The sequence below is a fragment of the Trichosporon asahii genome (assembly GCF_000293215.1).
Source record: "Trichosporon asahii var. asahii CBS 2479 unplaced genomic scaffold scaffold00070, whole genome shotgun sequence".
In the NCBI taxonomy this organism is placed as follows: Eukaryota; Fungi; Basidiomycota; class Tremellomycetes; order Trichosporonales; family Trichosporonaceae; genus Trichosporon; species Trichosporon asahii.
Window position 1 is genome coordinate 1,989,301 of NW_014040855.1, and position 21,532 is coordinate 2,010,832.

General features: G+C 58.9%; 6 protein-coding genes across 6 annotated transcripts; 3 read left to right on the forward strand and 3 right to left on the reverse strand.

The window, feature by feature from the left end:
• Positions 1 to 385: 385 nt before the first annotated feature.
• A1Q1_04507 (DNA polymerase epsilon, catalytic subunit a) lies at positions 386 to 7,438 on the reverse strand (the record flags this gene model as incomplete). Its single annotated transcript, XM_014322873.1, has 6 exons — positions 386 to 2,167; positions 2,212 to 5,545; positions 5,658 to 6,357; positions 6,402 to 6,804; positions 6,842 to 6,967; positions 7,148 to 7,438. The coding sequence occupies 6 exons, from the start codon at positions 7,436 to 7,438 to the stop codon at positions 386 to 388; spliced, it is 6,636 nt and encodes a 2,211-aa protein (XP_014178348.1).
• A 339-nt stretch (positions 7,439 to 7,777) lies between these two features.
• A1Q1_04508 (uncharacterized protein) lies at positions 7,778 to 8,664 on the forward strand (the record flags this gene model as incomplete). The annotated part of the gene is made up of 4 exons (XM_014322874.1): positions 7,778 to 7,788; positions 7,858 to 8,214; positions 8,277 to 8,286; positions 8,344 to 8,664. The coding sequence occupies 4 exons, from the start codon at positions 7,778 to 7,780 to the stop codon at positions 8,662 to 8,664; spliced, it is 699 nt and encodes a 232-aa protein (XP_014178349.1).
• A 352-nt stretch (positions 8,665 to 9,016) lies between these two features.
• On the forward strand, positions 9,017 to 10,499 carry A1Q1_04509 (uncharacterized protein; the record flags this gene model as incomplete). The annotated part of the gene is made up of 5 exons (XM_014322875.1): positions 9,017 to 9,248; positions 9,344 to 9,466; positions 9,517 to 9,615; positions 9,701 to 9,840; positions 9,948 to 10,499. 5 exons carry the CDS (start codon positions 9,017 to 9,019, stop codon positions 10,497 to 10,499), a joined length of 1,146 nt encoding a protein of 381 aa, XP_014178350.1.
• A 163-nt stretch (positions 10,500 to 10,662) lies between these two features.
• On the reverse strand, positions 10,663 to 11,504 carry A1Q1_04510 (actin monomer binding protein; the record flags this gene model as incomplete). Its single annotated transcript, XM_014322876.1, has 4 exons — positions 10,663 to 10,791; positions 10,922 to 10,998; positions 11,119 to 11,173; positions 11,220 to 11,504. The coding sequence occupies 4 exons, from the start codon at positions 11,502 to 11,504 to the stop codon at positions 10,663 to 10,665; spliced, it is 546 nt and encodes a 181-aa protein (XP_014178351.1).
• A 1,318-nt stretch (positions 11,505 to 12,822) lies between these two features.
• On the reverse strand, positions 12,823 to 13,568 carry A1Q1_04511 (GTPase regulator Nrf1; the record flags this gene model as incomplete). Its single annotated transcript, XM_014322877.1, has 6 exons — positions 12,823 to 12,891; positions 12,939 to 13,036; positions 13,077 to 13,113; positions 13,242 to 13,320; positions 13,358 to 13,407; positions 13,530 to 13,568. 6 exons carry the CDS (start codon positions 13,566 to 13,568, stop codon positions 12,823 to 12,825), a joined length of 372 nt encoding a protein of 123 aa, XP_014178352.1.
• A 3,566-nt stretch (positions 13,569 to 17,134) lies between these two features.
• Positions 17,135 to 19,554, forward strand: A1Q1_04512 (uncharacterized protein; the record flags this gene model as incomplete). Its single annotated transcript, XM_014322878.1, has 2 exons — positions 17,135 to 18,517; positions 18,562 to 19,554. The coding sequence occupies 2 exons, from the start codon at positions 17,135 to 17,137 to the stop codon at positions 19,552 to 19,554; spliced, it is 2,376 nt and encodes a 791-aa protein (XP_014178353.1).
• Positions 19,555 to 21,532: the final 1,978 nt, after the last annotated feature.

Sequence of the window (21,532 nt, forward strand, 5' to 3'; positions counted from 1 at the left end):
GTTCCGCCGGTCCCTCCCGTCCCGCCGCGCAAGCCGAAGCCGCAGCCCAAGACACCAGCCACGGCGCCAAAGACTCCCCTCCAAGCTCCACGGCATCAGATCTAGGCAACATACCCCGCATCACGTCGTTGATTGTAATACTGTTTTACTTTAGTCCTTATCCCACAACTCGCTGCAGCAGCAGCAGGAATAGATATAGCGTAGAATGCAGCAGGCGTGGGAAATCGTGAATTTGCAGGCCTCCGTCTCAGATTCGGACAGTGCCACACAGTCTGACGCCCACACTCAAATGCCAAGTGGCGATCCAATTGGCTCATTTCTTGGACTACTTTACATTGATTTTCCACTTGTACAAACATAAACCCTTGTCTAATTGCTACTATGTCTACCACCTTGCGAGCACGGCGCCGACGTACTCCTTCGTCAGCTCGAGATTATGATACTCGCTAACGCTCCTGAGCATGTTGAGTTTGGCCGTGATGTCGCCCCGGTGCAGGCTGGGCTTGAAGCTGCCTCCGCACCGACACGTCTGCGCGAGATTGTCCTCCTTGATCTGGCCGCACTTGAGGCACACGACGTCCTGGGTCTGCCAGCGCGTGATGAGGCGGTTCACATGCTCGATGAGCGGGAACTCGATCGCGTCCCGCTCATAGCCTGCGCCGCACTTGTGGCACGTCCAGAACTTGCATGGGGCGGGCTCAATGTGGCCCCTCTCCGTTACCGAGGGGAGACAGTCGGGATCGCGGCCCAGGTCTACGTCGCGGATGGCGTTGCAGCGCACACACGACACCATGGGCACGACGAGGGATTCGCCCGGGTTGCGGAACTGCGCGTCGGAGCTGAACTCGCGCACGCCGACGAGGTCGAGAAGGTTGCGACGAAGGACTTGTACGCTGACGCTCAGGTCTGACGCGAGAGAGTACACCTCACACACTGCCTTGATGAAAGCCAGGGCCGCATTCGTCTCCTTCACATTCCGCGCTCCAGGGAGGTGCGGGAACGCCATGGTCTCGTCCTCGTCTCCATTCGCTTGCGCCTGCGCGTGTCGCTTCTTGATCTTGGTCACGTCCTCGAGCAGGTGGCGCGTCAGCGTGGTCGAGATGGCCTTCGCAGCTGCCTTCTCCGCCTTCTCCTTCGCCGGATCGACAGCTCCGCTCGTGTCCACGTTCAGGTCGAACATGGGGCGGAGGGGGCCTCGCCCGTCCGTCGCGCTCTTCTTGGCTGTGTACAGCTCGTAGATGAAGTCGGCGACGCGGCGCTCAAACTTGGGCTGCAGCATCGGGGGCAGGAATGCCTGGATGTTCCAGTCCATGCTGATGTCGAACATGCCTTCCTGAGTCTCCTGCGATCCCGCGACAGAGGGCGCGATCTTGACGCCGCCATAGTTCGCGACGTCCATCCACGCGAGGTAGTTCCAGAACTGTGTCACGTCGATGACAACGTGCCGGAACAGGTCGTGCGAGTTGGCTGCCGTCACAAGATACTTGGCGAACGCAAAGGCGGAGCTCGCGTCCGGCTTCGAGGTCAGGAGGAACACGCGGTTCAGGTCCGCATACACGACCTTGGTACCGAGACGCTTGAACTCGGCCAGCAGCTGCAGGAGCGTCTTGCGCATGAGTCCCATCAGGAAGCGATACAGGGCCGGCTCGAACATGCAGCTCGACGCTGAGGAGATCCAGCGCCAGAATTGGTCGACAACCAGATTGGAAGGCGCGTCGTACACACCGCGGACGTGGGCGCGGGCTTTGTCGACGAACCAACTGCGCACCATCGACTTGAGAACCGTGAAGGTTTGGATGCTGAGCGTGGCGTCTCCGAGCATGACGCTGGCGTTCGCTGTGCCCTGCGCATACTCGTCGAGGGTGTGCGACGCGGAGCCGAAGGCCATGGAACCCGAGCCCGAGCCCTCCATCTCGTTGACGAGGGCAGACTGCAGCACAGCGTTGATTGCCATGTCGGCGATCTCCATCTCGAGCACGACAGTGGAGTACACTCCCTTGGTGCTGATCTGCGGCGGAGTCGGTTCCTCACCACCATTCGCGTCCTCTTCAGAACCTCCGAGGTCGGGGCGCGGAGACGGCGACCACCAGAGCACCATGTCGGCAGCCTGCAGGCGACGGGCAAACTCGAGGTCGGAAAGGAGCATTGGCGGGTCGGGTCCGAGGTTCTGGAAATTAGTAGTTGTTCTCAGACGAAGTAGTTGCAACTTACGCCAACGGGCACATCGTAGTGCGCGGCAATCTCGAGCTGGCCAGCAATCCAAGCCGAGAGCTTCATGTACTGTGCGATCATCCTGCGCGCCGTGTTCACGAGCCACATGAGGCTTGGCTCCTCCTCCCTCAACGGCTTGATAGTGATGACGGGGAACTCCGAGAACACCGCGGCGCGAGCCTGGTAGTACGCATGCTCGAATGGCGAACACAGCGCGATGACGTTCAGGCCGGAGCGGACGCTCTGCAGGTCCTTCGCGAGCTGGCGCATCGCGCCCGCCTCGGTCGGGTAGTAGTTGACAGTGCTGTTCAGCTCCTCGGGGTACTTGAACGCGCCACCCGCGGCGACCTTGTCGATGCGGTCCGCGTACCACTTGTCCGGGTTCGGCAGCTGCTGGCGGTTGCGCGCGGCGTCTACGATATAGATTTTGGCGTTGCCAGAAGGCGGGAAGAGCGCAATTAAGTGCCGAGAGTTCACGGTCGCGTGGAACAGGAAGTAGTACCGCAGCCCCTTGCCTTCGTTCAGGTACTTGTGGCGGATGACGCTGGCGCCAGGACGCTCCAGCTCCGACAGGTCGAAGCCCTTGTCGAGACCGCGGTTCAGACCGCCGAGGTTGGACGACTTCAGCGCGCATGCTGTTCCGAGACCGAGAAGAGCGCGGACGAGCAGCGGCACCTGTAGCTCGTAGGCGCCATCGACTTCCGGGTTGTTGATCAGGGATGAAAAGTGGCTCTCACCCTCGACGAACAGACTCTCCTCAACGGCGATCTTGAAAAGATTGCGCGTCGCCTGACCACGGGGAAGGACACGAGCGACTTGGGCTGCCTCATACATGTCAGAGAAGGTGTCAGATGCCGGCTGGTTCTTGAAGTTGAGATAGAACTCGCGCGGAACGCGGAGACGCACGCTCTGGAACGTGCCGTCGATGGCGAGCCAGAGGCGGAACTCTCCCGGCCGTGTCGTGCACGCGATCTGGACAATGTCCCACTGTCTCGAAGCGAGGTTGACGCTCTGCGTGCGGATCATAGACGACACGGTGCCGTCCATGCGAGGTCCACCGTTCTTGCGAGCCCGCGAGCGCTCGATGCGCTGCTTGCGCCACTTCTTACGCATGACGCGGATGTAGCCCGAATAGTCATCTTCGGGGCTAGGAGCGATCTCCTCGATCTCGGGCGACTTGGCCTTGCGTCGCTTGACGACCGCGATCTTGGGCTTGGGACCGGTCGACTTCTTGCCAAAGTCCTCAATGTCCGTGTTGGTGCGCATCTTGGCGAACATGTCGGTGAGCTTGTGCTGCTGGAACTTGTCCTCCTTGGCGGCAACACGCTTGAAGAGCCAGTCCGGGTGCCGAATACGAGGAACAGGGTTCGCGACTTTTTGCAGTGCGGCGGGAATAGTAATTAGCTTCTGAATGACGCTGCCTAGACGTTCGGTGTAGTAGCCCCAGTCGAGTATGGAGCGCATGTCGAAGTCGGTCAGCGCGTTGTCCTTCAGCCACTTGCGCAGGAAATGCTGCTTCACTGTCGGGTCGGCGTCGAAGATGGCGACGGGGACCGCACGCTCAGTGACGGGCGCGCCGTTGGGCTTCGCGCTGATGATGAAGCGACACGAGAGACCCTTGTCCTTGACCATCTGCTCTCCCAAGAACTCGGCGAGACGGCGCGCGGTACTGATCGAGGTCGACTTCTGGCCAGCGTATTCGGCAAGGGTCTTGCTCATGGACCTGTTCTCGGCAATGAGGTCCACAAGCTCAGTGTCACTAAGACTGGATCCCTTGCTCTGGAGAATATCCAGCCACTGGTCGGCGACAGTCGCGACGGCGGCGTAGCACTCCTCGATTGTGGATCCGAGCAAGAACTTGTCGAAGATCTGGGACTGGAAAATCTTGATCATCTGCAGCTCTCCGCGACGCTTCACCTCGAAACCCTTCAGTTCCGCAAGTGAGCCGTCAAAGTTGAACACGGCGTAGCGCTTCTTCAGCAGCTTGTCCTCCTCTTTGGAACTCGGCAAAATCATCGCTTTGTACGGTCCGTCGAGTTCGAAGAAGATCGAGTTCTCCTTGCGCACCTCATAGACGCCCTTTTCCTTATCGACGAGGTCGTGGTACTGGTGATTCGTGAAACGCTCGTGCACGAGGTGATTCAGCATGGTACACGGGTACGAGATGCCAAACTTCTTGCCGCCCTTCAACTTGAAGTTGAAGTCCTCGGGGAATACGCCGGGAAGCATGCACCAGATACCGTCCGTGTCCAGTTCGAGGGGACGTCCGATCTGCTCGACAAGCTGGCGCGCCATCTGAATGATGGTGGCACCCGTGAGACAGGTGATGCCGGCCATCTCCATCGAGTACCATCGCGCGCCCTTGCGCATGACGTATCCGTAGAAAGAGTTGAGAATACACTTGTGCGCGAGTTGGAGCGAGTCGTAGAGGACGATCATCTTCTTGGCCTCGTCGACCTCCTGCAGTGCGCCACCGTTCTCGAACGCCTTGTCCAGGTTTTTCTTCCAGGTCTTGTGGAGGCCCTTGTACTCGTAACGGCGGTCACGGAACGCACGCACTGTGTCGATGTAGAACGAGTTCTCGCGCTGGCAGATAATCGCCGTTTTTGTGACGACCTTGGTCTCGTGCGTCTTCTTGTACACCTTGCGCGAGTAGTCGCCGAGACGCTTGTGGATCAGCGCCGACTGCTCAGCCTGCGCAAGATCCACGAATCGTCGTCGCGGTCCGTTCGGGTACTTTGGCGGGAACATCTCCTGGTCCAGAGCGTAGCGGACCATGTTGACCTCATCACGCTTTGCTGGGAAGTACTCTCCACGCCATGCCCACTCCAATCGTCGGTCGCACTTCTTGTCTGGTCGGTTGTAGTCACACACAGCGCACTCGGCCTCGTCTTTCACGGAATCTGGTTGCAGTCGATTACTCAACATGATGTTGGGGTACATCGCGGCAACATCCAAGTGGTAGATGAGCGGCTTGTCAAAGCGGTTCGGCTCGTCGCGTATCGTCTCGAGCATTTTGGTGATCTCGCCCTTGACCTCGTCATAGTTCTCAACGTCCTCGAGCTTGACATTCCCTTCCTCAACGAGCGAAAACTTGAGCGCGTTGTCAAGGTCGTCCAGCAGCTGCTGGATCGCCTCTGGCACGACCCTGAAATTTGTTGGAATGTCGGCGCGGAACACGCCTGCCTCGAGCGCTTCGACGTGTCCTCCAACATATGTCTCTGACGCGAGCAGGTGTCCCTCGTACGTTTGACCGTGTGGATCCTCGTGGCGATTCGGCATGATAATGTGCGCGTCGTACGCCTCGACCTGAGAGTTAGATAACAACGACACCCTAACTCACCATGAGCAGTGTCTCGCATAGCGTTCCCGATCCTTTTCGCAGGACCTCATCAGGGTTGAGGGGAATAATGTTGCAGAGCGAGAAGATGAAAGGGTTGACATACTTCATGTAGAGGTAGTAGGTGGCAACGGCGTCGGAGACGGAGTACGTCGCGAGGATCTGCGGCTGCTCGATGGCGTACGGCGTCATGAGTTCCGGGTCGAGTTCGACGGGGTTGTAGCCAAGCTTGGCGGTCGTGACGGCCTTGAGACCTTGCGATCCCTGGGGGAGGTACGAGTCACGCTTCACCCATCGGAAGCAGTCCATGTGCATGCACGCGCGGCACTTGTACTCGCCCTCGTTGTCGATCTTGAACCCAATCTCAGAGTACATGCTGATACCGTGGATTTTGGCACGCGCGTCGACAAACGGGAAATCGAATGAGTCACCGTTGTACGTCGCCATGACAGTCGGCTTGGACTCGCGGATGTGCTCGAACCATCGCCGGATCAGCGCCGGCTCATCCGGCTCGTTGAACACTGTAAAGTCGCCTTCGTACTCTGGCTTTGGTGTGTATTCGAAGTCGTCAATGTCCTCGGACACGATTTCGCGGTTCGTGATGAGATATCCCTGTCCGTCGATCATGTATGAGATCATCATGATCTGGTCTGTCTGCGGATCCGGGAACTTGAGCGGCTGCTTCGTCGTCTCGATATCGTAGGCCATAACAACCGGCTCGGCACGCGCAACACGGTCGGTGACGCGCTCAAACTTGACTTGACCCATGTCGCTCGTGACACTGTACCAGAGACCGACACGGATGTCTGTATGGTCAGCTAGGACCTCGTGTGCGGGAAGCTGGACTCACTCAGGTCAATGGCGACACGAAGGTGGTACGCGATGTCGTGCTCGCGAATCTCGACGATGCACTCTGACGGCTCGCGTTCTTTCCGTTTCCGTGCGTCCTCGTCTTCTCCCCACGCCTGCTCCGCGTCCTCGTCTTCGCGCTGGTTGGCCTCGGCGCCAACCACGTCAGCGTAAGCGTCGACGGCGGTGAACTTGGATGCGTTCGCGATCGCGAGCGGCAGCAGTTCTCTTCGGACTGCCTGCAGGTCGGCTGTGTTGTGGAAGAAGAGCTTCAGAAGCACTGGCGGCGCTGAAAGCAGGTGATTCGGCACGGCAAGATCCCACTTCTTCTCGCGCGCTGTCCGCACGACCAGCCCCTCGAAGCGCTTCACGAGCCACTCCTCCACCATCGTTTCCGTTCCTGCCTGTTGGTCAGCTATGCGTCTCTGTAGATAAGCTCACTCTACACGTCAGGTAGAAGTAGGGCTCATGTGGAATTGTCGCCTTGAACATGGAGCCGTCGTCCTGGATGAAGTAGTAGTCGACGGCGGCCAAGCCACCAGCATGTGTATCGGACTCCAGCAATGTCTGTCATGTTTGGTCAGCTGTCATCTTCTCCTTACAGCTAAACGCAAAAACGTTCCCCTCAGTCACGAGTTTTCTAGGCTCGCTCCACCCTCCTAAAGTTGGATAGGCGTTGTAATCATTATTCAGTGCCCAGTGCGGAAACATCATCGGGGACGTCTTGCTGATTGGGTGAGTACGTACCGAGTGCATGTTGACGAGCCAGCCTTCGCGGCTCTCTCCGCCGACGCGTCCACTCTCGAATCTCGGGAAACCAAGAGCCTCATCAATGGCATCGTAGATCTTGACCTCCTCGAAGCGCTCCATTTGCGCCGTGCCGTCATCAGCGCGCTCGGGGGCCTTGCCCTGCCCCGACCCAGACGGTCCGCCATTGTTGTTGTTGTTGGAACGAAAGTTGCCGCCCTTCTTCCCCGTGAAGCGCGTGTTGCCCTTGGAGAAGCCGCCGCGGCCTCTTCCTCGTCCGCGGCCCGACATCGTGTGCGTGTCGTGTCGGGTTTGTTGACGTGGTGGTGGTGTGGAGGAGAAATCAATGTAGATGAACAGCCTTCTGTGCGCGCTCAGCCAACGACAAACCAGACGCGTCGCGGGCGCGTCTGCAAATGGTCATTTGGGGCTCCGCAGCGGGACCAGAATTCTCGTGTTTGTCTGCAATTCAAGTGACTTCAACGATGTATTAGGGCGGGTTATGCTTCCGCTAATCGCCCATCCTAATCAATCTGCTAATCTCTGTACGTCATTCTCGCCGCTTCGCCAGCATCTCGAGAGATTTCGCACAAGCCGATCGTGTCGTCAGATTGTGTCCACTCCACCACCATGTTCAAGAAGTACGTCGACCCCTGATACCTCTCAAGATAGCGCCAGCTGCCTCCACACGTGCTGCGAGCTGACCCCAGGTTCAACCCGAAGGAGGACGTGTCGAGCTCGACGTCGCTCAAGTCGAGCGTGCAGCGCAACATCCGCGGCCAGCTGCTGGAGCAGATGCCGCTCCTGACCAAGCCGGCGTACCGCGAGGGCGGCGCTGAGAAGAAGGAGGAGGCTGCGCCGGCACCTGCCGCTGAGGCTGCTCCCGCCGCGGAGCCGGAGGAGGAGAAGGGCGGCAAGGGCGGCAAGAAGGGAGGCAAGGGCAAGGGCGGAGGCAAGAAGGGCAAGAAGGCCGACAAGGAGCCCGAGGCTGAGGAGGCCGACGAGGGCGAGGTGCTCGTCATTGACGAGATCTGGCCCAAGAAGGAGGCTCTCGGTCTGACCAAGTGGTAAGTCGCGTGTCTGCCGTGCCAGCGGGGAGCGAACCTTCGACAGCGCTGTGTTCACATAGCTACAAGATGGTCAGTTGATAGCTAACTCCCAGCCACGACCGGATAAGCATCTACACGATTGCTCAGCGCCCCCTTTTCTTCAACCACTACGACGGCCCGTTCATCCCGCACCTCCGCCTGCTGCACAAGTATCCCGACCTCCTGCCGCAGGTGCAGATTGACCGCGGCGCGATCAAGTTCTTGCTCGCCGGCGCGAACATGATGGCCCCCGGATTCCTGAGCAAGGGCGGCAAGCTCCCCGACGGGCTCAAGAAGGACGACGTCGTCGCCATCATGGCCGAGGGCAAGGAGAGCGCGTGCGGTATCGGCAAGATGGTCGCGAGCACCGAGGAGATCAAGAAGGCTGGCAAGGGCGTCGCCGTCGAGGTTATCTGCTGGGTTGGGTGAGTGCCAAGTAGCGAGCCCGAGCGGAGCGAGGGCGTAGCGAGCAGAGCTGCGTTATCGAGGGACGTGTAAGCTGACAAGCAGTGACGACCTGTGGAAGGTCCAGACGATCGGCCTGTAGTTATATAGACTGTAGACGTTTCGCGTACGCATATCTGAAAATCCGCTGACTGTTGCATCTGAGCTGCTGCAGCATGCGCTCTGCTTCCTGCCTCTTACGCTTCTGTCACTCTGTCTTCTCTCACCGTAGCCTCCCATCTTATCTTGTCCTCAACCCATCTCGTCACCCATACTCAGGCTGGCTGGAGCATGTTTTCCATTGTCCTAGCTTATCCGCGCCCACCCTTAAATCTCCATGACCACCACCTCCACCAAGCTGCACCCCCTGTCCCAGAACCAGAATTTTGGTCGATCACACCTCCACCTCAGACCTACACCAACAACCATGCCGCTGTACAAGCTCACCTCGAAGCGGCTCGCGCGCAAGGAGAAGGCGGAGCGGATTGCCGCCAAGGCCGAGGACTCGGATGCGTCGAGCGTCTCGGACATGGAGAGCGAGGACAGCATTGTGTTGAGTGATGAGGATGGTGAGTGCGCGAACGCAGCGCTGTGAGCGTGCACTGAGACGAGTGCCACGAGCGTGCTGCGAGACATGCGCTGTAAGCGTGCACACAGGCCTCAGCAACAGGAGGAAGTGGCAGGGACACGCAGCGCGCAGCTAGAAGTGTTCGGGACGAGCTAACCCCAGACCTCTCCAGCGACGAGGACGAATCGGACGACGAAGCCTCCGATTCTGACGTTATCGGTGAGCCTTTTCTTTTTGCTGATAGATAATGACCTAGCTAATATCGACAGGTACGAAGCGGAAACGCGCCGACGAGTCGGAGGACGACAGCGGTGCCGAGAGCGGGGAGGAGCCCGAGTCGGACAGCGAAGAGGAGGTCGAGATGCGGCGTGAGTATCCTCTTCTATCGGACCCAACCTGGACTTGGGTGGGGATAGGAGCTGAGCGAATCTTGGAGCATGGCTGACAGCCCAGCCTTCACGCTGACGATTGAGCAAGTGGAGGAGTCTCCGCTCTTCTCGCCCCTGACGACGGAGTATCCCCAGATGTGTGTCGTTTGTCCCGAACGCGTGCTCAAGCATGAGGTCATGGCGAGGGTGCACCTGGACTCGAATGTGAGTATGAGCGGAGCGCGAAGCGCGAAGCGGCGCAGCGGCGAAGAGGTGCAGCGCGAAGATGTACGCTGCAGGCTGTAACGGGAGGCATAGACTGACAATCCCAGGCGCACAAGCGGGCCATCAAGCGCTGGACCCAGCGCATCGCAGCAGGCAACCTGCCCTCGACGGATCCGCGCGAGATCGTCGAGGACATCCAGACTTCGCTCGCGGCATCAAAGGCGCCGAAGGCTAAGGCCAGCAAATCGAAACCCGCCAAGACCACCACTACTACCTCCTCTGCTCCTGCTCCCGAGCCTGAGGCCGAGTCTGAGGCCGAGGACTCCGACGATGAGGACGAAGCAGAGGCAGAAGAGTCCGGCGAGGAGAGCGACGACGAGGCGCCCGCCCCCGCCCCCGCCCCCGCCGTACCCGAAGTCGAGAAGAAAGAGGGGGCCAAGCTCAACCGGCGCCAACGCCGCGCCCTCGCGCGCGTGGCGGAGGGCAAACCCGTCGATGGGAGTAGCAAAGAGAGGCGGAAACGGCACCTCGAGGCAAAGAAGAGGAGAAAGGAGGCTGCTAAGAACAAAGAGGCCAAGACTGAGGCCAAGAAGGAGAGTAAGAAGGAAGGCAAGGACGGGAAGAAGGTCAAGAAGGCTCGGAAGTCTATTGACCTCTAACCCCACTCCCATATCCCCCTTCCTTCATTCTTTGTCTCTCCCATGTCTCATCTACCATCTACCATCATTCTCATTCCAGAATCAAGCTCCCATCGGAGCGTGACTAGCCCCGCGGCATAGATGTAATACTTATTTTTCATCCCGTTACAACGCAACGCGTTACCTAATATCCGACCGACTTGAGGTAGTCGGCCAGCTTGGACACGACGACGTTGGCCTCGCCGGCCGCCGTGCCGTCGTACTCGCCGACGAGGATCGCCTGCGTCGTGGGAATGATGAAGACGCCGCGCTCCTGCGAGTGTCAGCGCGAGGATCAGCACGAGAGTCAGCGATGGCTGGCCCGAGACTTCAGCTGGGGTTGGATCCCAGTGGACCTAGACGCCAACCAGTCAAGGGCCAGCTGACCGGCCAGTTGCACTTACGCCTTTCCTGCCAATGACCTCGGTGTCGTTGGCCTGGAGAGCCATGAACTTGAAGCCGTTCAGGGTGATGCCGTTGGCTGGGGTCAGCTCGAGCTGCATCTTCTAGCTAGGAGTGAGGGAGCCGCGAACGGGGTCTACACCCTTGCTCGAGGCCACACTCCGCTCGCTGCGCTCGCTTCGTTTCCCTCGTTACTCACCACGGACAGTGTCGGGGTCAGTGAACGCCGTCTGGGTGATAAAGTCCTGCTCGGGCTGGGAAAGCTGTTCTGTCAGCTTTGGTACCCTTGTGTCAGCTCACAGAGTATCCCGACGAGGCGGCCCAGACACCGCCCTGCTTGCCGAGGATGGCGGCCTTGGAGATCTTGCCGGTCGCGAGGAGCTGGTCGTCGACGTAAGCTGTTGCCCGCAAGAGGGAGGTGGAGGTGTCAGGGGCGGCGGCACGTGGTGGGCGACATGGAGGTGTGACAGTCGGAGCCAGCAGCAGCAGACAGGTCCAGAAGCCATGGGAGAGACATGGAGTGACGGTTGTGTCGCATCGATGGACGTCGGAGCGGAGCGGGGGCCGGGATGTCGGAGAGTCCATGGGTCGCACAAGCGGATCCGAGCCGTAGTTCACAGTCGGTGGGAATGGAGTCGAAACAGAAACGTACGCAGAGACGAGCAGTCCAGAGAAGATCCAGCGTCAGCACTCATTCACTCGCCTTCGCCGTGTGTCCGTTGCGCTTCTCGCTCGTCGGGTCGTCTAGCGCGGACAGTGACGCAGTGTCAACAACCCAAGCTTGGGAACGGTGGCGGGCGGCGCCGTGTCCGTCCCCTCCCCTTCCTCCTCCTCCTCTCGCGAGCTGGAAGCAGCACAGCGCAATACTCACCCTGCCAGGACATTGTGAAGTTTGACTGTTCAGATGAAGCGGTAGAGGTTGAGACAAAGATGCTCGCTCAGTCTGGCTGAGTGATGGGGGGCAGAGACTGTGGTAGTAGGGGGGACCGATCGACGGGACCAAAAACCACGTCATAGCGTCGTAAAGGTCCGTTTGTGTGGCATGCAACAACCGCATGGTGGAGGTCAGACTGTGTCAGCGGCGCACGGATTTGGCGTGCTCTCCGCCCCTCTCCTGAGTTTCCACTGCGATCGCGGTATGCTGAGCAGCTGTGATCGATGGGCTTCTTGCCAACACTGCGGTGCGCATTGCGTCTCATAATCCTTCAAGAACGCTGCATCTCGGATAGTGCTACTACACAAGCTTGTAGGAGTCGATTTTTGCAGGTTGTCCCGAGTCCGAGCCAGCTTGACCAGGCGCAACTCAGCCTGCAACTTGGGCGCCTCTACCCTGATGCGACGCAGTGCACGGGACAGACGCACTCGTTCTCGCACAGCCAAACACATCTCTTGCCGTTTGCACGGTCGACTTCCGCTTCCGCCACGAGGTTGTGAGACTCAGACCTCGGCTGATGTGGACGGATCTGAGGCACGCCAATGGGACTGTACAGTCACCCTCCTTTCAGAGATCAGAGAGCGCTCCAATCCCAATAGCTGATATGTGGATGTCGCTTCCAGTGCTGTATGCACGTATGCTGTGAGTGCAAGTGCTCTACAAGTCCGGGAAGCACTCTATCTGCCAAGTCTCGACCAGCGTTCGGCGTGAGTTTGCGAAGGAGTAGGCTCCAGATCTTGAACGTCTTTTAGTGCGAGGCGCGGTTGGAAATCAGTAGCTGCCGCGGTAGTCAGTGGTTGTCGTCAGTAAAATACTACCTGCTCCATGTGCGATGAACAGATTACAGACCCCTACTGAAACTACTAAGTGTTAACGTTGCTTATGCGTTCATGCCGCGATACACCTTTGGGCGCGCTTTTTGCAGAGCGTACGTGAGCGGAATGGCTAATGTGGAAGGTAATGCTTGGCTTAATCGAAGACGGCGCGGAGGATGAAGTTCGTGACGATGGCAGCGAGAAGGGCGATGCAGAGGATTGTCTGGATGTTAGCTGGGCGAGTTCGCGCGAGCTACGCCGTCCACTCACAGGACCGAGACGGTCGTCGTAGGGAGCTCCGGACCGTTCGCGGATCGCCTTCGCTCGCGCTTGGTACACTGTCAGGGCGTACAGCATGACACCGATAGCTTAGAGAGGTTAATTTTAGCCCTGCTTAAAGTAACATACCGATCATGGTGTAGAGAGCGGCGGAGATACGTCCAGCCTGTTCGTTAGTAGGCGCTCGTCAGTGCTTGCGGGCGTCCTTATTCGCTCGCAGCGGCGATGTTTCGAGAAGCCTCGCCGATCACCGGATGGGCTGCGGAAGGATTGGAAGCACGCGACCAAACTCACCTTGTCACCAAAGTTGAGGAGACCAACGGCGAGACCGCCGAGGACGACGGCGAAGTGGAGCCACGAGAGGAAGGTACGCCTGTAAGTCAGTTAAAGCAGTAGGTAACACAACTCACTCATTGGCGAAGAACACCTTGGGCTCAACACGGACGGGGAGAGCGATACGCTGTTGACAGAAAACATCGAAACATTGATCGACACGGCAATGAACAAAGCGTAATGGAGATTAGCGTGCAGGTGAGAGATCAGTCAGCGCCTGTCAGACGGAGCGGATGCATGGTTACCAACCTTCTTGGCAGTACGCTGAAGGAGAGGCTGGGTGGACATTTTGCGGCGGAGAGGTTGGGATGTGTGGTGTGGGGCGAGGAAGGGCTAGATGGCAGTGGCGAAGTGCGGGTGTGCCGGTTTCACGCTGCGCGGGTGACAACGACGAGGAAGCGGAGACAGCGACGGAGCGAGCGTAGGCGGTCGAGGTGAGGTCTCCAGTGAGCTTGGTATGGATGGAGTTGGAGAAAAAGCAAACGACGTCGGTCTCCACTACTGCTTTGGTCGAAGCGAGGATGGCGCCGATCAGTTATCGACCATGCACGTGCGTCACTGAACGAACCGTCAATGAGACTCCACTCTGCGCGCTGCGCCGGCTCTGGCTGAATCCTAACCCTGCCTGGTCCGGTCTAGGAGAAAAGCCCTCTTCGTCATTCTTCCGGGGCCCTAAGTGGGTAGGCGTGCAAAAGGCATTCCTTGTAGGCCAGCCATTTCTTTGTGCACCTAGCCGACAGTCACGTGACATAAAATGTGCCTTGTTCGGCGTCCTCAGGGCTCGCCAGCTCCCAACGTCATTACCGTTGAGCATGGAAACCTTAATTCGCACGGATTTCGAGCCGAGGACCGTCTCCCGGTTTCCGTTGTGTCCCTTGAACGCGTCCTGGAATGCTCTCCGCGAAAGGTCGCTGCTCGTCGTTAGTGCGTTCTTGACCGGATCCAGCTGTTGAAATGTATGTAGATGCCTTTGGAGGCTATAAGGGAAGTGGCATGGCCACGGTAGCCGTCTTTTTCGTATGTGCCGAGAATCAATACACATCCAAGGTTCAGTTGAAGCAAAAAGCAAGAGTGGTTCCGTGGAACGGGCAGGGGGAAGAGATAGGAGATGCCCCCCCCGGGGTCGACGGGGTCGACGCGCCCTCGGCGGGTAATTTATTACGCTCGGGATCCGCAGTGCCGTCATTTACCTGGAGGCAAACGATCATCTGCTTCAGGCAGTCCAGCGAGGGGCCGAGCGCCGTGTGCTCCGAGCGGTCCGAGGTGTCGGATCCGGACGGACCTTCTGCAATGCTCTGTTCTGGCAGAGAGATGTGCGACTCTGACCCAATTCAGAGTGCGTTAGTGGTGGAGAGTGAAGGAACGCGAGGAACGTGCAGTGAGTTGTGGCACCGCCCCCAAGCCATGCAAGCCATTGGCACAAGGCCGTTGAGCGCCCCTGCCAATCGTCGAGCCGACAGGCGGCAGCGCGCGCAGAGGGCAGACCTCGGGGCGATCGGGGCGGGGGCGCATCGCAGCAGCGCAGCACGCAACGACGACTCCTATACACCTGTCTGGTACGATGGTGCAACTGGTTGTCCCGGACACCGCTTCGACGACTCTGGTTGCTGGACGGTGTGTGCAGGCTCTGCCGGCATGAAGGGCGAGTGGGATGGTCATGCGAGCGGATGCATTGAGCATGCGAGTGCACGCGGGCAGAGCACAAGGCAGAAGGGGGAGGCAGACTGATGCGTCAGGAACGATGATTCGGAAGGCTGAGGATTCAAAGTTTCAGCATGGCTCGTTAATGTTTGGGACTTGATCACTTGAGTCGTGTATGTGTGTGGGCTGCTCGTACGCCCAGAGAGAGAGTCGAGTCCCATCCCACCCAGCACTACACCGCCAGGGAGGAACAGAAAGTTCCGTGCATCCATCCCCATGTCACTTGTGCTGTCGTTTGTGCCTGCTCGGTCGCTCCACCAGCATATCACTAGTCTGCCAAGCAATCGGCCTGGCGATGCACCGCATAGGAAGCATGTGGGCCGCGGTGACCTGCTGCAGTCCGCTGGAAGCAGCGGACCAACTGGGGCAAGGGCGAGGGAAGCGTCGGCCAACTCGTTCCCGTTCAGGGGTCTGTACGGTAAGAGGGAACGGTCCCAGGGCTGCCTGCCAGTCTACCGCCGGTCCCGCAACCAACACACCACCACATCCTCCAAGCTGGCCGCGACTTGCCTTTCGACGGCTCTCGACCTCGCGGCTCTTCACCTCCCGAGGGGTATCCTCCAGGGCGTTGGAATGGGCGGCTGCGGCTTTAATGACTGTGTGACTGGTCGCGCCTGGTCTGGGCGTATGTATACAGCTCTGTAGCACGGCAGGAATGTCCAGCCGATCTGCGTGATCTCGCCTCGGAGACGTGCCGACGGTAATTCCAGCGGGACACATGCAGGCCTCACGGGTTCGGTCCAGCTGTCAGAAAGGGGAAACTAGCCCGGTGCTGAGGGGCAGGCGCACCATCACGAAACTACTTGGCGCAGAAGTCGTAGGGGGAGTCGTGTTGTGTGTGGGTAAGGACGCAGTCACGGCTACCACACTCATCCTCCCTCAGGTAAAGTCGGGTCTTGTTTTCTCCCGCGCGTTGCAATCTCCCATCTATCCATTCATTCTTTCTTCACCACCACGCACCACGACAGACAGCCAAGACCGCTCGCCGCACTCGCACCGCGCACCGCAGACGCCTCGTGACTTGCGCACCAACTGTATCCATACGACCGACTCTCATTGTTCCTCTTCACCCAACCTCCAACACGCTGCTCCTGTTCATTCAGCTACCAACCCACCCCACCATCCGAGACACCACCTTCACTACTGATCACCGATCGAACCTGCCCCCAACTCCGCCAGGCGTTGTCTGCCGCCCAGAGCCCTTGACGCTCCTTTCACAAACGAGGCGCACGCCTGTGGTCTTTGTCCTGTCCCACCCTGTACCGAGTGCATCGGCGGGTTAGCTGGTCACCAAAGACATCAAAGTGAGTGTCCACAGTTTCCCACCTTCCACCTCCACTCCCTCGACCTGTCCCAACAATAAGCACAGAGTGGAGGGTCAATGTCGAACACATGCCAGGAGCGAGCCCGTGGGACGTTCCAAGGAACACCTTTCGGTTGCCATCACCTGAAGCAGCTCTTGACCGCTCGATTGTTCGTGCAGCAACGCCACCCGAGACCTGAGCGCATCGGCCAGTACTTGCGGTTCAGCCCCCACCCGCCCCGCGCATTCCCCCCATCTCCCACTCGGGGCAATACCGGACGGGGTCGTGTTGGCTGGCTGGCTGTCATTGCGAGACGAGCGTCGCGGCGCACGAGCCTCCCGACCAACCTGCATCCTGGACCACCCTGCAATTCGAGCGGGTGGTTAGCCTCTGCGTCAAAGTTGGGAGTTGGGCGCAAGGCGGTACCCTCGTCTCCTCGTTACTTGGACCCGAAGTTCTGGTGACCGAAAGCAGCAGCCAAATGCCATGCAAGCCAAAGCCAGAGACTCAGGCGACGACCCTCTGACCATTCACCCATCGTCCTTTGAGCCCGGAGCACCCCGCTGACACACTACTTCGCGCGCAGGTCAATCCGCATGTCATCGCAGCTCTAACACACCACCGCTTTCAACACCGCCGCCTCTCTTCGCACTACCTCTCGCAAGCGTTCCTTGTGCGAGTCGCGATCGACGAGCAGGTTCATTCCGAACGGCACCCCTGGCGATCCAGTCGTCCGCGTGATCTATCTTAAAGACGGCACGACGCTCTTCCTCTCGTCTTCCTCCCCCATCTCCGCTTCCGTTCACCACCCGATCACGCCTGATCACTTGCGATTGAACGGCCTCCGACATGTCAACCCGGCGGGCTGGACGCGGCCTCAAGGTCGCACACCCGGCTGCACCGACATCAAATCGCTTATTGAGCACGCAGACGTTTACGCTCATCGCAAGCTGGAAAGGACAGCTAGTCATTTGCACCGTTGTGCTAGTCGTCGGAGCCATCTACTTTGTTGTTCGAGAGCCTATTCGTGAATGGAGAGAACGGCAACGGGAACGAATGTCTCGCGCCTTTACAGAGGAGCTTCTTTCGATGGAGAAGAAGGAGGACGGTAACGTCGGTTCAGGCGACAGGAACCGTGCGGGCCCAAGCACGGTCGCGGGCACTTCAACAGCTGTCGCGACGGCAAAGACCATGAACGCACGTGAGCGAGGGAGAGAGAAACGCAAGGAAAAGAAACGCAAAGAGCATCTCCAGAACGCCAACGGGCACGCCGCTCCTCGCCCTCCTCACGAACCAGGCCCATCCAGCAAGCCCTCACCGTCCGATCAGTCACCGGCTCGTGTTACCGAAACGCTTCCAGGGCCCTCAACGCCTTCTACCGCAGATACCCGCGACGCATCCATGACCGTTACCCCCGCTTCCTGCCCGACCTCCATGGGACCCCAGCCCTCGTCCTCGACTTCAAATGCAAACAACGAGATTGCTGATAACACTTCATCTCCACCACCGCAAGTTGGCAGTGAACTTGAAGTCCCCAGTCCTCCCATTGTCGAACCACCTGCAAGCCCGGAAACAATGAAGTCTCACTCCCCTCCCCTGTCCCCGCGAAAGACTCACACTTCCGAGCACCAGCCCGAATCTTTCTCTCCCGGAACGCCCGAACGTCGGGACAGCCACAGTTCATCACGCTCACGCTCCTACTCGATCATTCCGGATCCATCATACCTTCCTCCGCATCACCACGACTCGAACAACAAAAAGAAGAAGCGCAAGCCGAAGAGCCGTCAAGCTTCAGCTCAGCAGCAGCCGCAACCGCAGCCGCCGCAATCGCAGCAGAAGCCATCGACCACCGCTCAGGCCACTCCGATGTCGCGCATAGTCACTACTTCTTCTGAGGACGCACCACGGACAGACGCACCGCGGACCCCTCGAACCCCTATGATTCCGATCATGTCCCCCGACGTTGCTCGACGACGAATCAGGGCCAGCGGTGTCGAGCTTCCGCCCGAGGTTGAGGTTCTCCTCGACAGCCACGAGCACACCATCGACTCACTGCGAGCCGAGATTGGCCGCGCAACGGCAGAGGAGTGCAAAGCTCGCGACGATGAGGTTCGCGCGCGCGAGGAGCTCAGGCGATCACGAGCGACAGAGGACCGGATGCGCTCAGACTACGAGCGCGCGCGTAAGATGCGGGATCGTGCCGAGCAGGAAGCTCGTCGCATGGAGGGAGAGGTATGTGTGACTGTCGCACGACAAACAATGCTGACATGCCGCAGGTGCAGATGATCTGGAACCGCTTTGAAACGTTGTCTCACATGTATCAGGCCGTTTGCCAACGGCTACGCGAGGTCGAGGCGGCACAGCAAAGCGACGGTACCTCCCCGACCGGTCCGACCACTCCGGCCCCGCCGCAGCTCCAGCCTTTGATGGCTTTTGCGAATGGTATCCCAGGAACGCCAGGCGTGATTCTGCCGTACCACATGGTTCCGTCACCACTGACGCCGCTCGGCTTTGGCATGCCGCCAACAATGTACCGACGAGGCGACAGCGCTAGCAGCGAGATGCTCGCCGGGCCGTTAACGCCTGGTCACCAGCCGTCAACGCCCTCGGGCACATCATCGCCGTACCCATCCGACCTGTCCCTCAACCCGGGGTCGAGGACGCATACCGAGTCGGGATCCATGACGACGGCGGAGCTGCGGCGCATCAGCATTGCCTCGTCAGTGCTCAAGAAGAAGAAGCCGTCACCGTCCGAGAGCGGCGAGTCGAGCGCGCCGTCGGCAGCCGCGACCTCATCAGACGACAAGTCGAGCAGCGGCGTCGAGGGTCTCGGCATTCGCGCCTTCAGGGATGTGTCGTCGACCTTCCCGTCCGCAATCACAATGACGCCAGCGAAGAAGCACTCGACCGACTCTGTCGACTGCTCGACGGCGTCCTCGTCCCCGCCAGCTGAGCGGCACATCTTAATCACGCCCTCCGAGTCTGAGCACAACGGGGACCACTCGCCGAAGAGCATGAGCCCGCTGCTGAACGGCCGCGCGATGCTCGACGGAGAGCCAGAGGTGACGCCAAAGCAGCTCGTGGACGAGCCCAAGTCTCTGGCCGAGCCCATGTTTGCTTCTCTGGCGCACACGCCGGAGCAGCTAGCGGAGATTGCGCGTATGCGCCAGTCGGCCATCCGGGACCGGGAGCGCAAATCGCGCGCAGCCAGCGTCGAAGTCAAGGTCAACAATAGCGTCAACGAAACGGCCAATGCCAACGACAAGTAACGGACACACGGACACTACCCCTTTCCCTCTCATCGCCATATCGCCCTCAGCGGGCTGTTTTGCCATTATAACAACTTTACACTTTACTGCATCGGTGCGCATGCACGCTGCCCTCACATTATTCCCCCCCCCCTTTCTGTGCTATAGGACTCTCTCTCCCTCTAGTGGCCCCTGTTGGTCTGTCACTTATTCTCTACCACGTTGTTCTGATATGACATGCACGTTACACTGCACTAGCACGGGAGGACGTTTGGGTCTCGGTAGAAACATGGGAAGCCAGTGTCCGGGTGTCGCTAGTTCATCTTCTGCACTCTTGCAAGGGAGACCTAACTGCCCATTGTTCCTTGCACCACGACTATCATCTTGCACACGCAGTCAGAGAAGTCATTGCATGAAACACACCCACTGAGCGGACATACAGTATCAGCGATGCACTGCGGAGAGGCGAGAGGAGGAGTAACGTTGTCCGCTCGTTGGCTCGTTGGGGGGCCAGTGGACATTGTGGGAGGGGCAACGCCCAGGGAAAAGGAGGAAGGCAGGGAGCAAGCGAGCAAGGCTGTGCCCGAGTGATGAGTGAGAGTGATTCGCACTGTGATTCGGCGTGGGCCGCTTGCTATGACGCTGGCAGAGGTTGCAGACGCAGGCTGTCTCTGCTGTATTTCGCAGATTTGCATGCTTGCCCCAACCAACTTGCTTTTCCACAAGCTCCTCCCCTTCTTTTCAGCTCCCCTCTCAAATGCTCTATGCGTTCAGAGGGGAGGATGAGAGTACAGCTTTTGTGTCGATGGAAGTTTTCGGATCGCAAGTAAAGTTGGGGTGGAGGTTGCCGTTACATGTAACAGTTTGCTGGAGCGTAGACGAGCGTAGTAGACTGCAGTGCGACGAGAAAGAATGAGCCATCCCTAAACAGGGCCAAGAGGTTGGTGCCTGAGTACCGTCTCTTGGTGGGATATGCTGACCACACGCGTCTTGACCAAGTGGTGGACCCTGGACACACACCCTTGACATTCCCTGGCGACATCGATCACGTCCATCGCTGGCTATAATACTACTGCATCGCTTCTTGCGACGACGCTCCTGAGATTGTTAGTCCTGATAGCAGGTCGGTGTCCAGCTGGATGTCACTCTTCATCCCACCCCCCTCAGTCTCAACAGCACGGTACAGGACGCACTACGCACGACGACGCTGGACGTTGAGCTCAGCCAGGTCTCATTACATTGCATTGTCACTCGACTCCAAAACGACGCACGAAAGCAGGCCTGACCGACATTCGTGCGAACCTAAACGGCGCCCTGTCAACACAGGTCTTTGCCAGGTACGGGTCTGCCGAAATCACCCATCACCCACTAGTACTAGTTTTCGCGTCGTCTGTCGTCTCGTAGTCCTTGAGAGTCTCGCCGCCACTCAGAATTCATTTGGACCAACGACGTGGAAAACATTCAGACAGACCTTTAGGTCTAAACAGCACACTACATCTTCATCACAAACAACCACTCGCCGCTGGGCCTTATACCCCCTCTTCTTCTTCTTCAACAACGGCCCACTGCACCTGCACCTGCAACGACCCCAACGACCTGCACAGCGTGCACTCACCGGGCCACTGTTTGCCTCCGAAATCACGACACGACACGCCGGTTCATTCAGTCCAGCTGGTTCACTGGGCTGCGGCGTAACCGCGTAACCAACCGTGCAAACCATTTCGTTGGCTGCGTCTCGTAAAATAACACCCGGGCACCGCTTCTCGTCTTTCCTCATCCCACCACACTCGCACGTCTCACACGTCTCACACGGCCCTCACTTCACCACACTTTCCAAACGGGGCCGGTGAAAGTAGGACTGTGAATCTGCACGCATTTCTTCTTACTCTCCGATACACACCACCGAGCGGTCCGCCGGATCGACTTCCGTTTCGCCTGACCGGCCTGCTTCGCCCGTCCTCCCCTTCTCAATTTCTCCTCGACCACCCCTCCCACCACC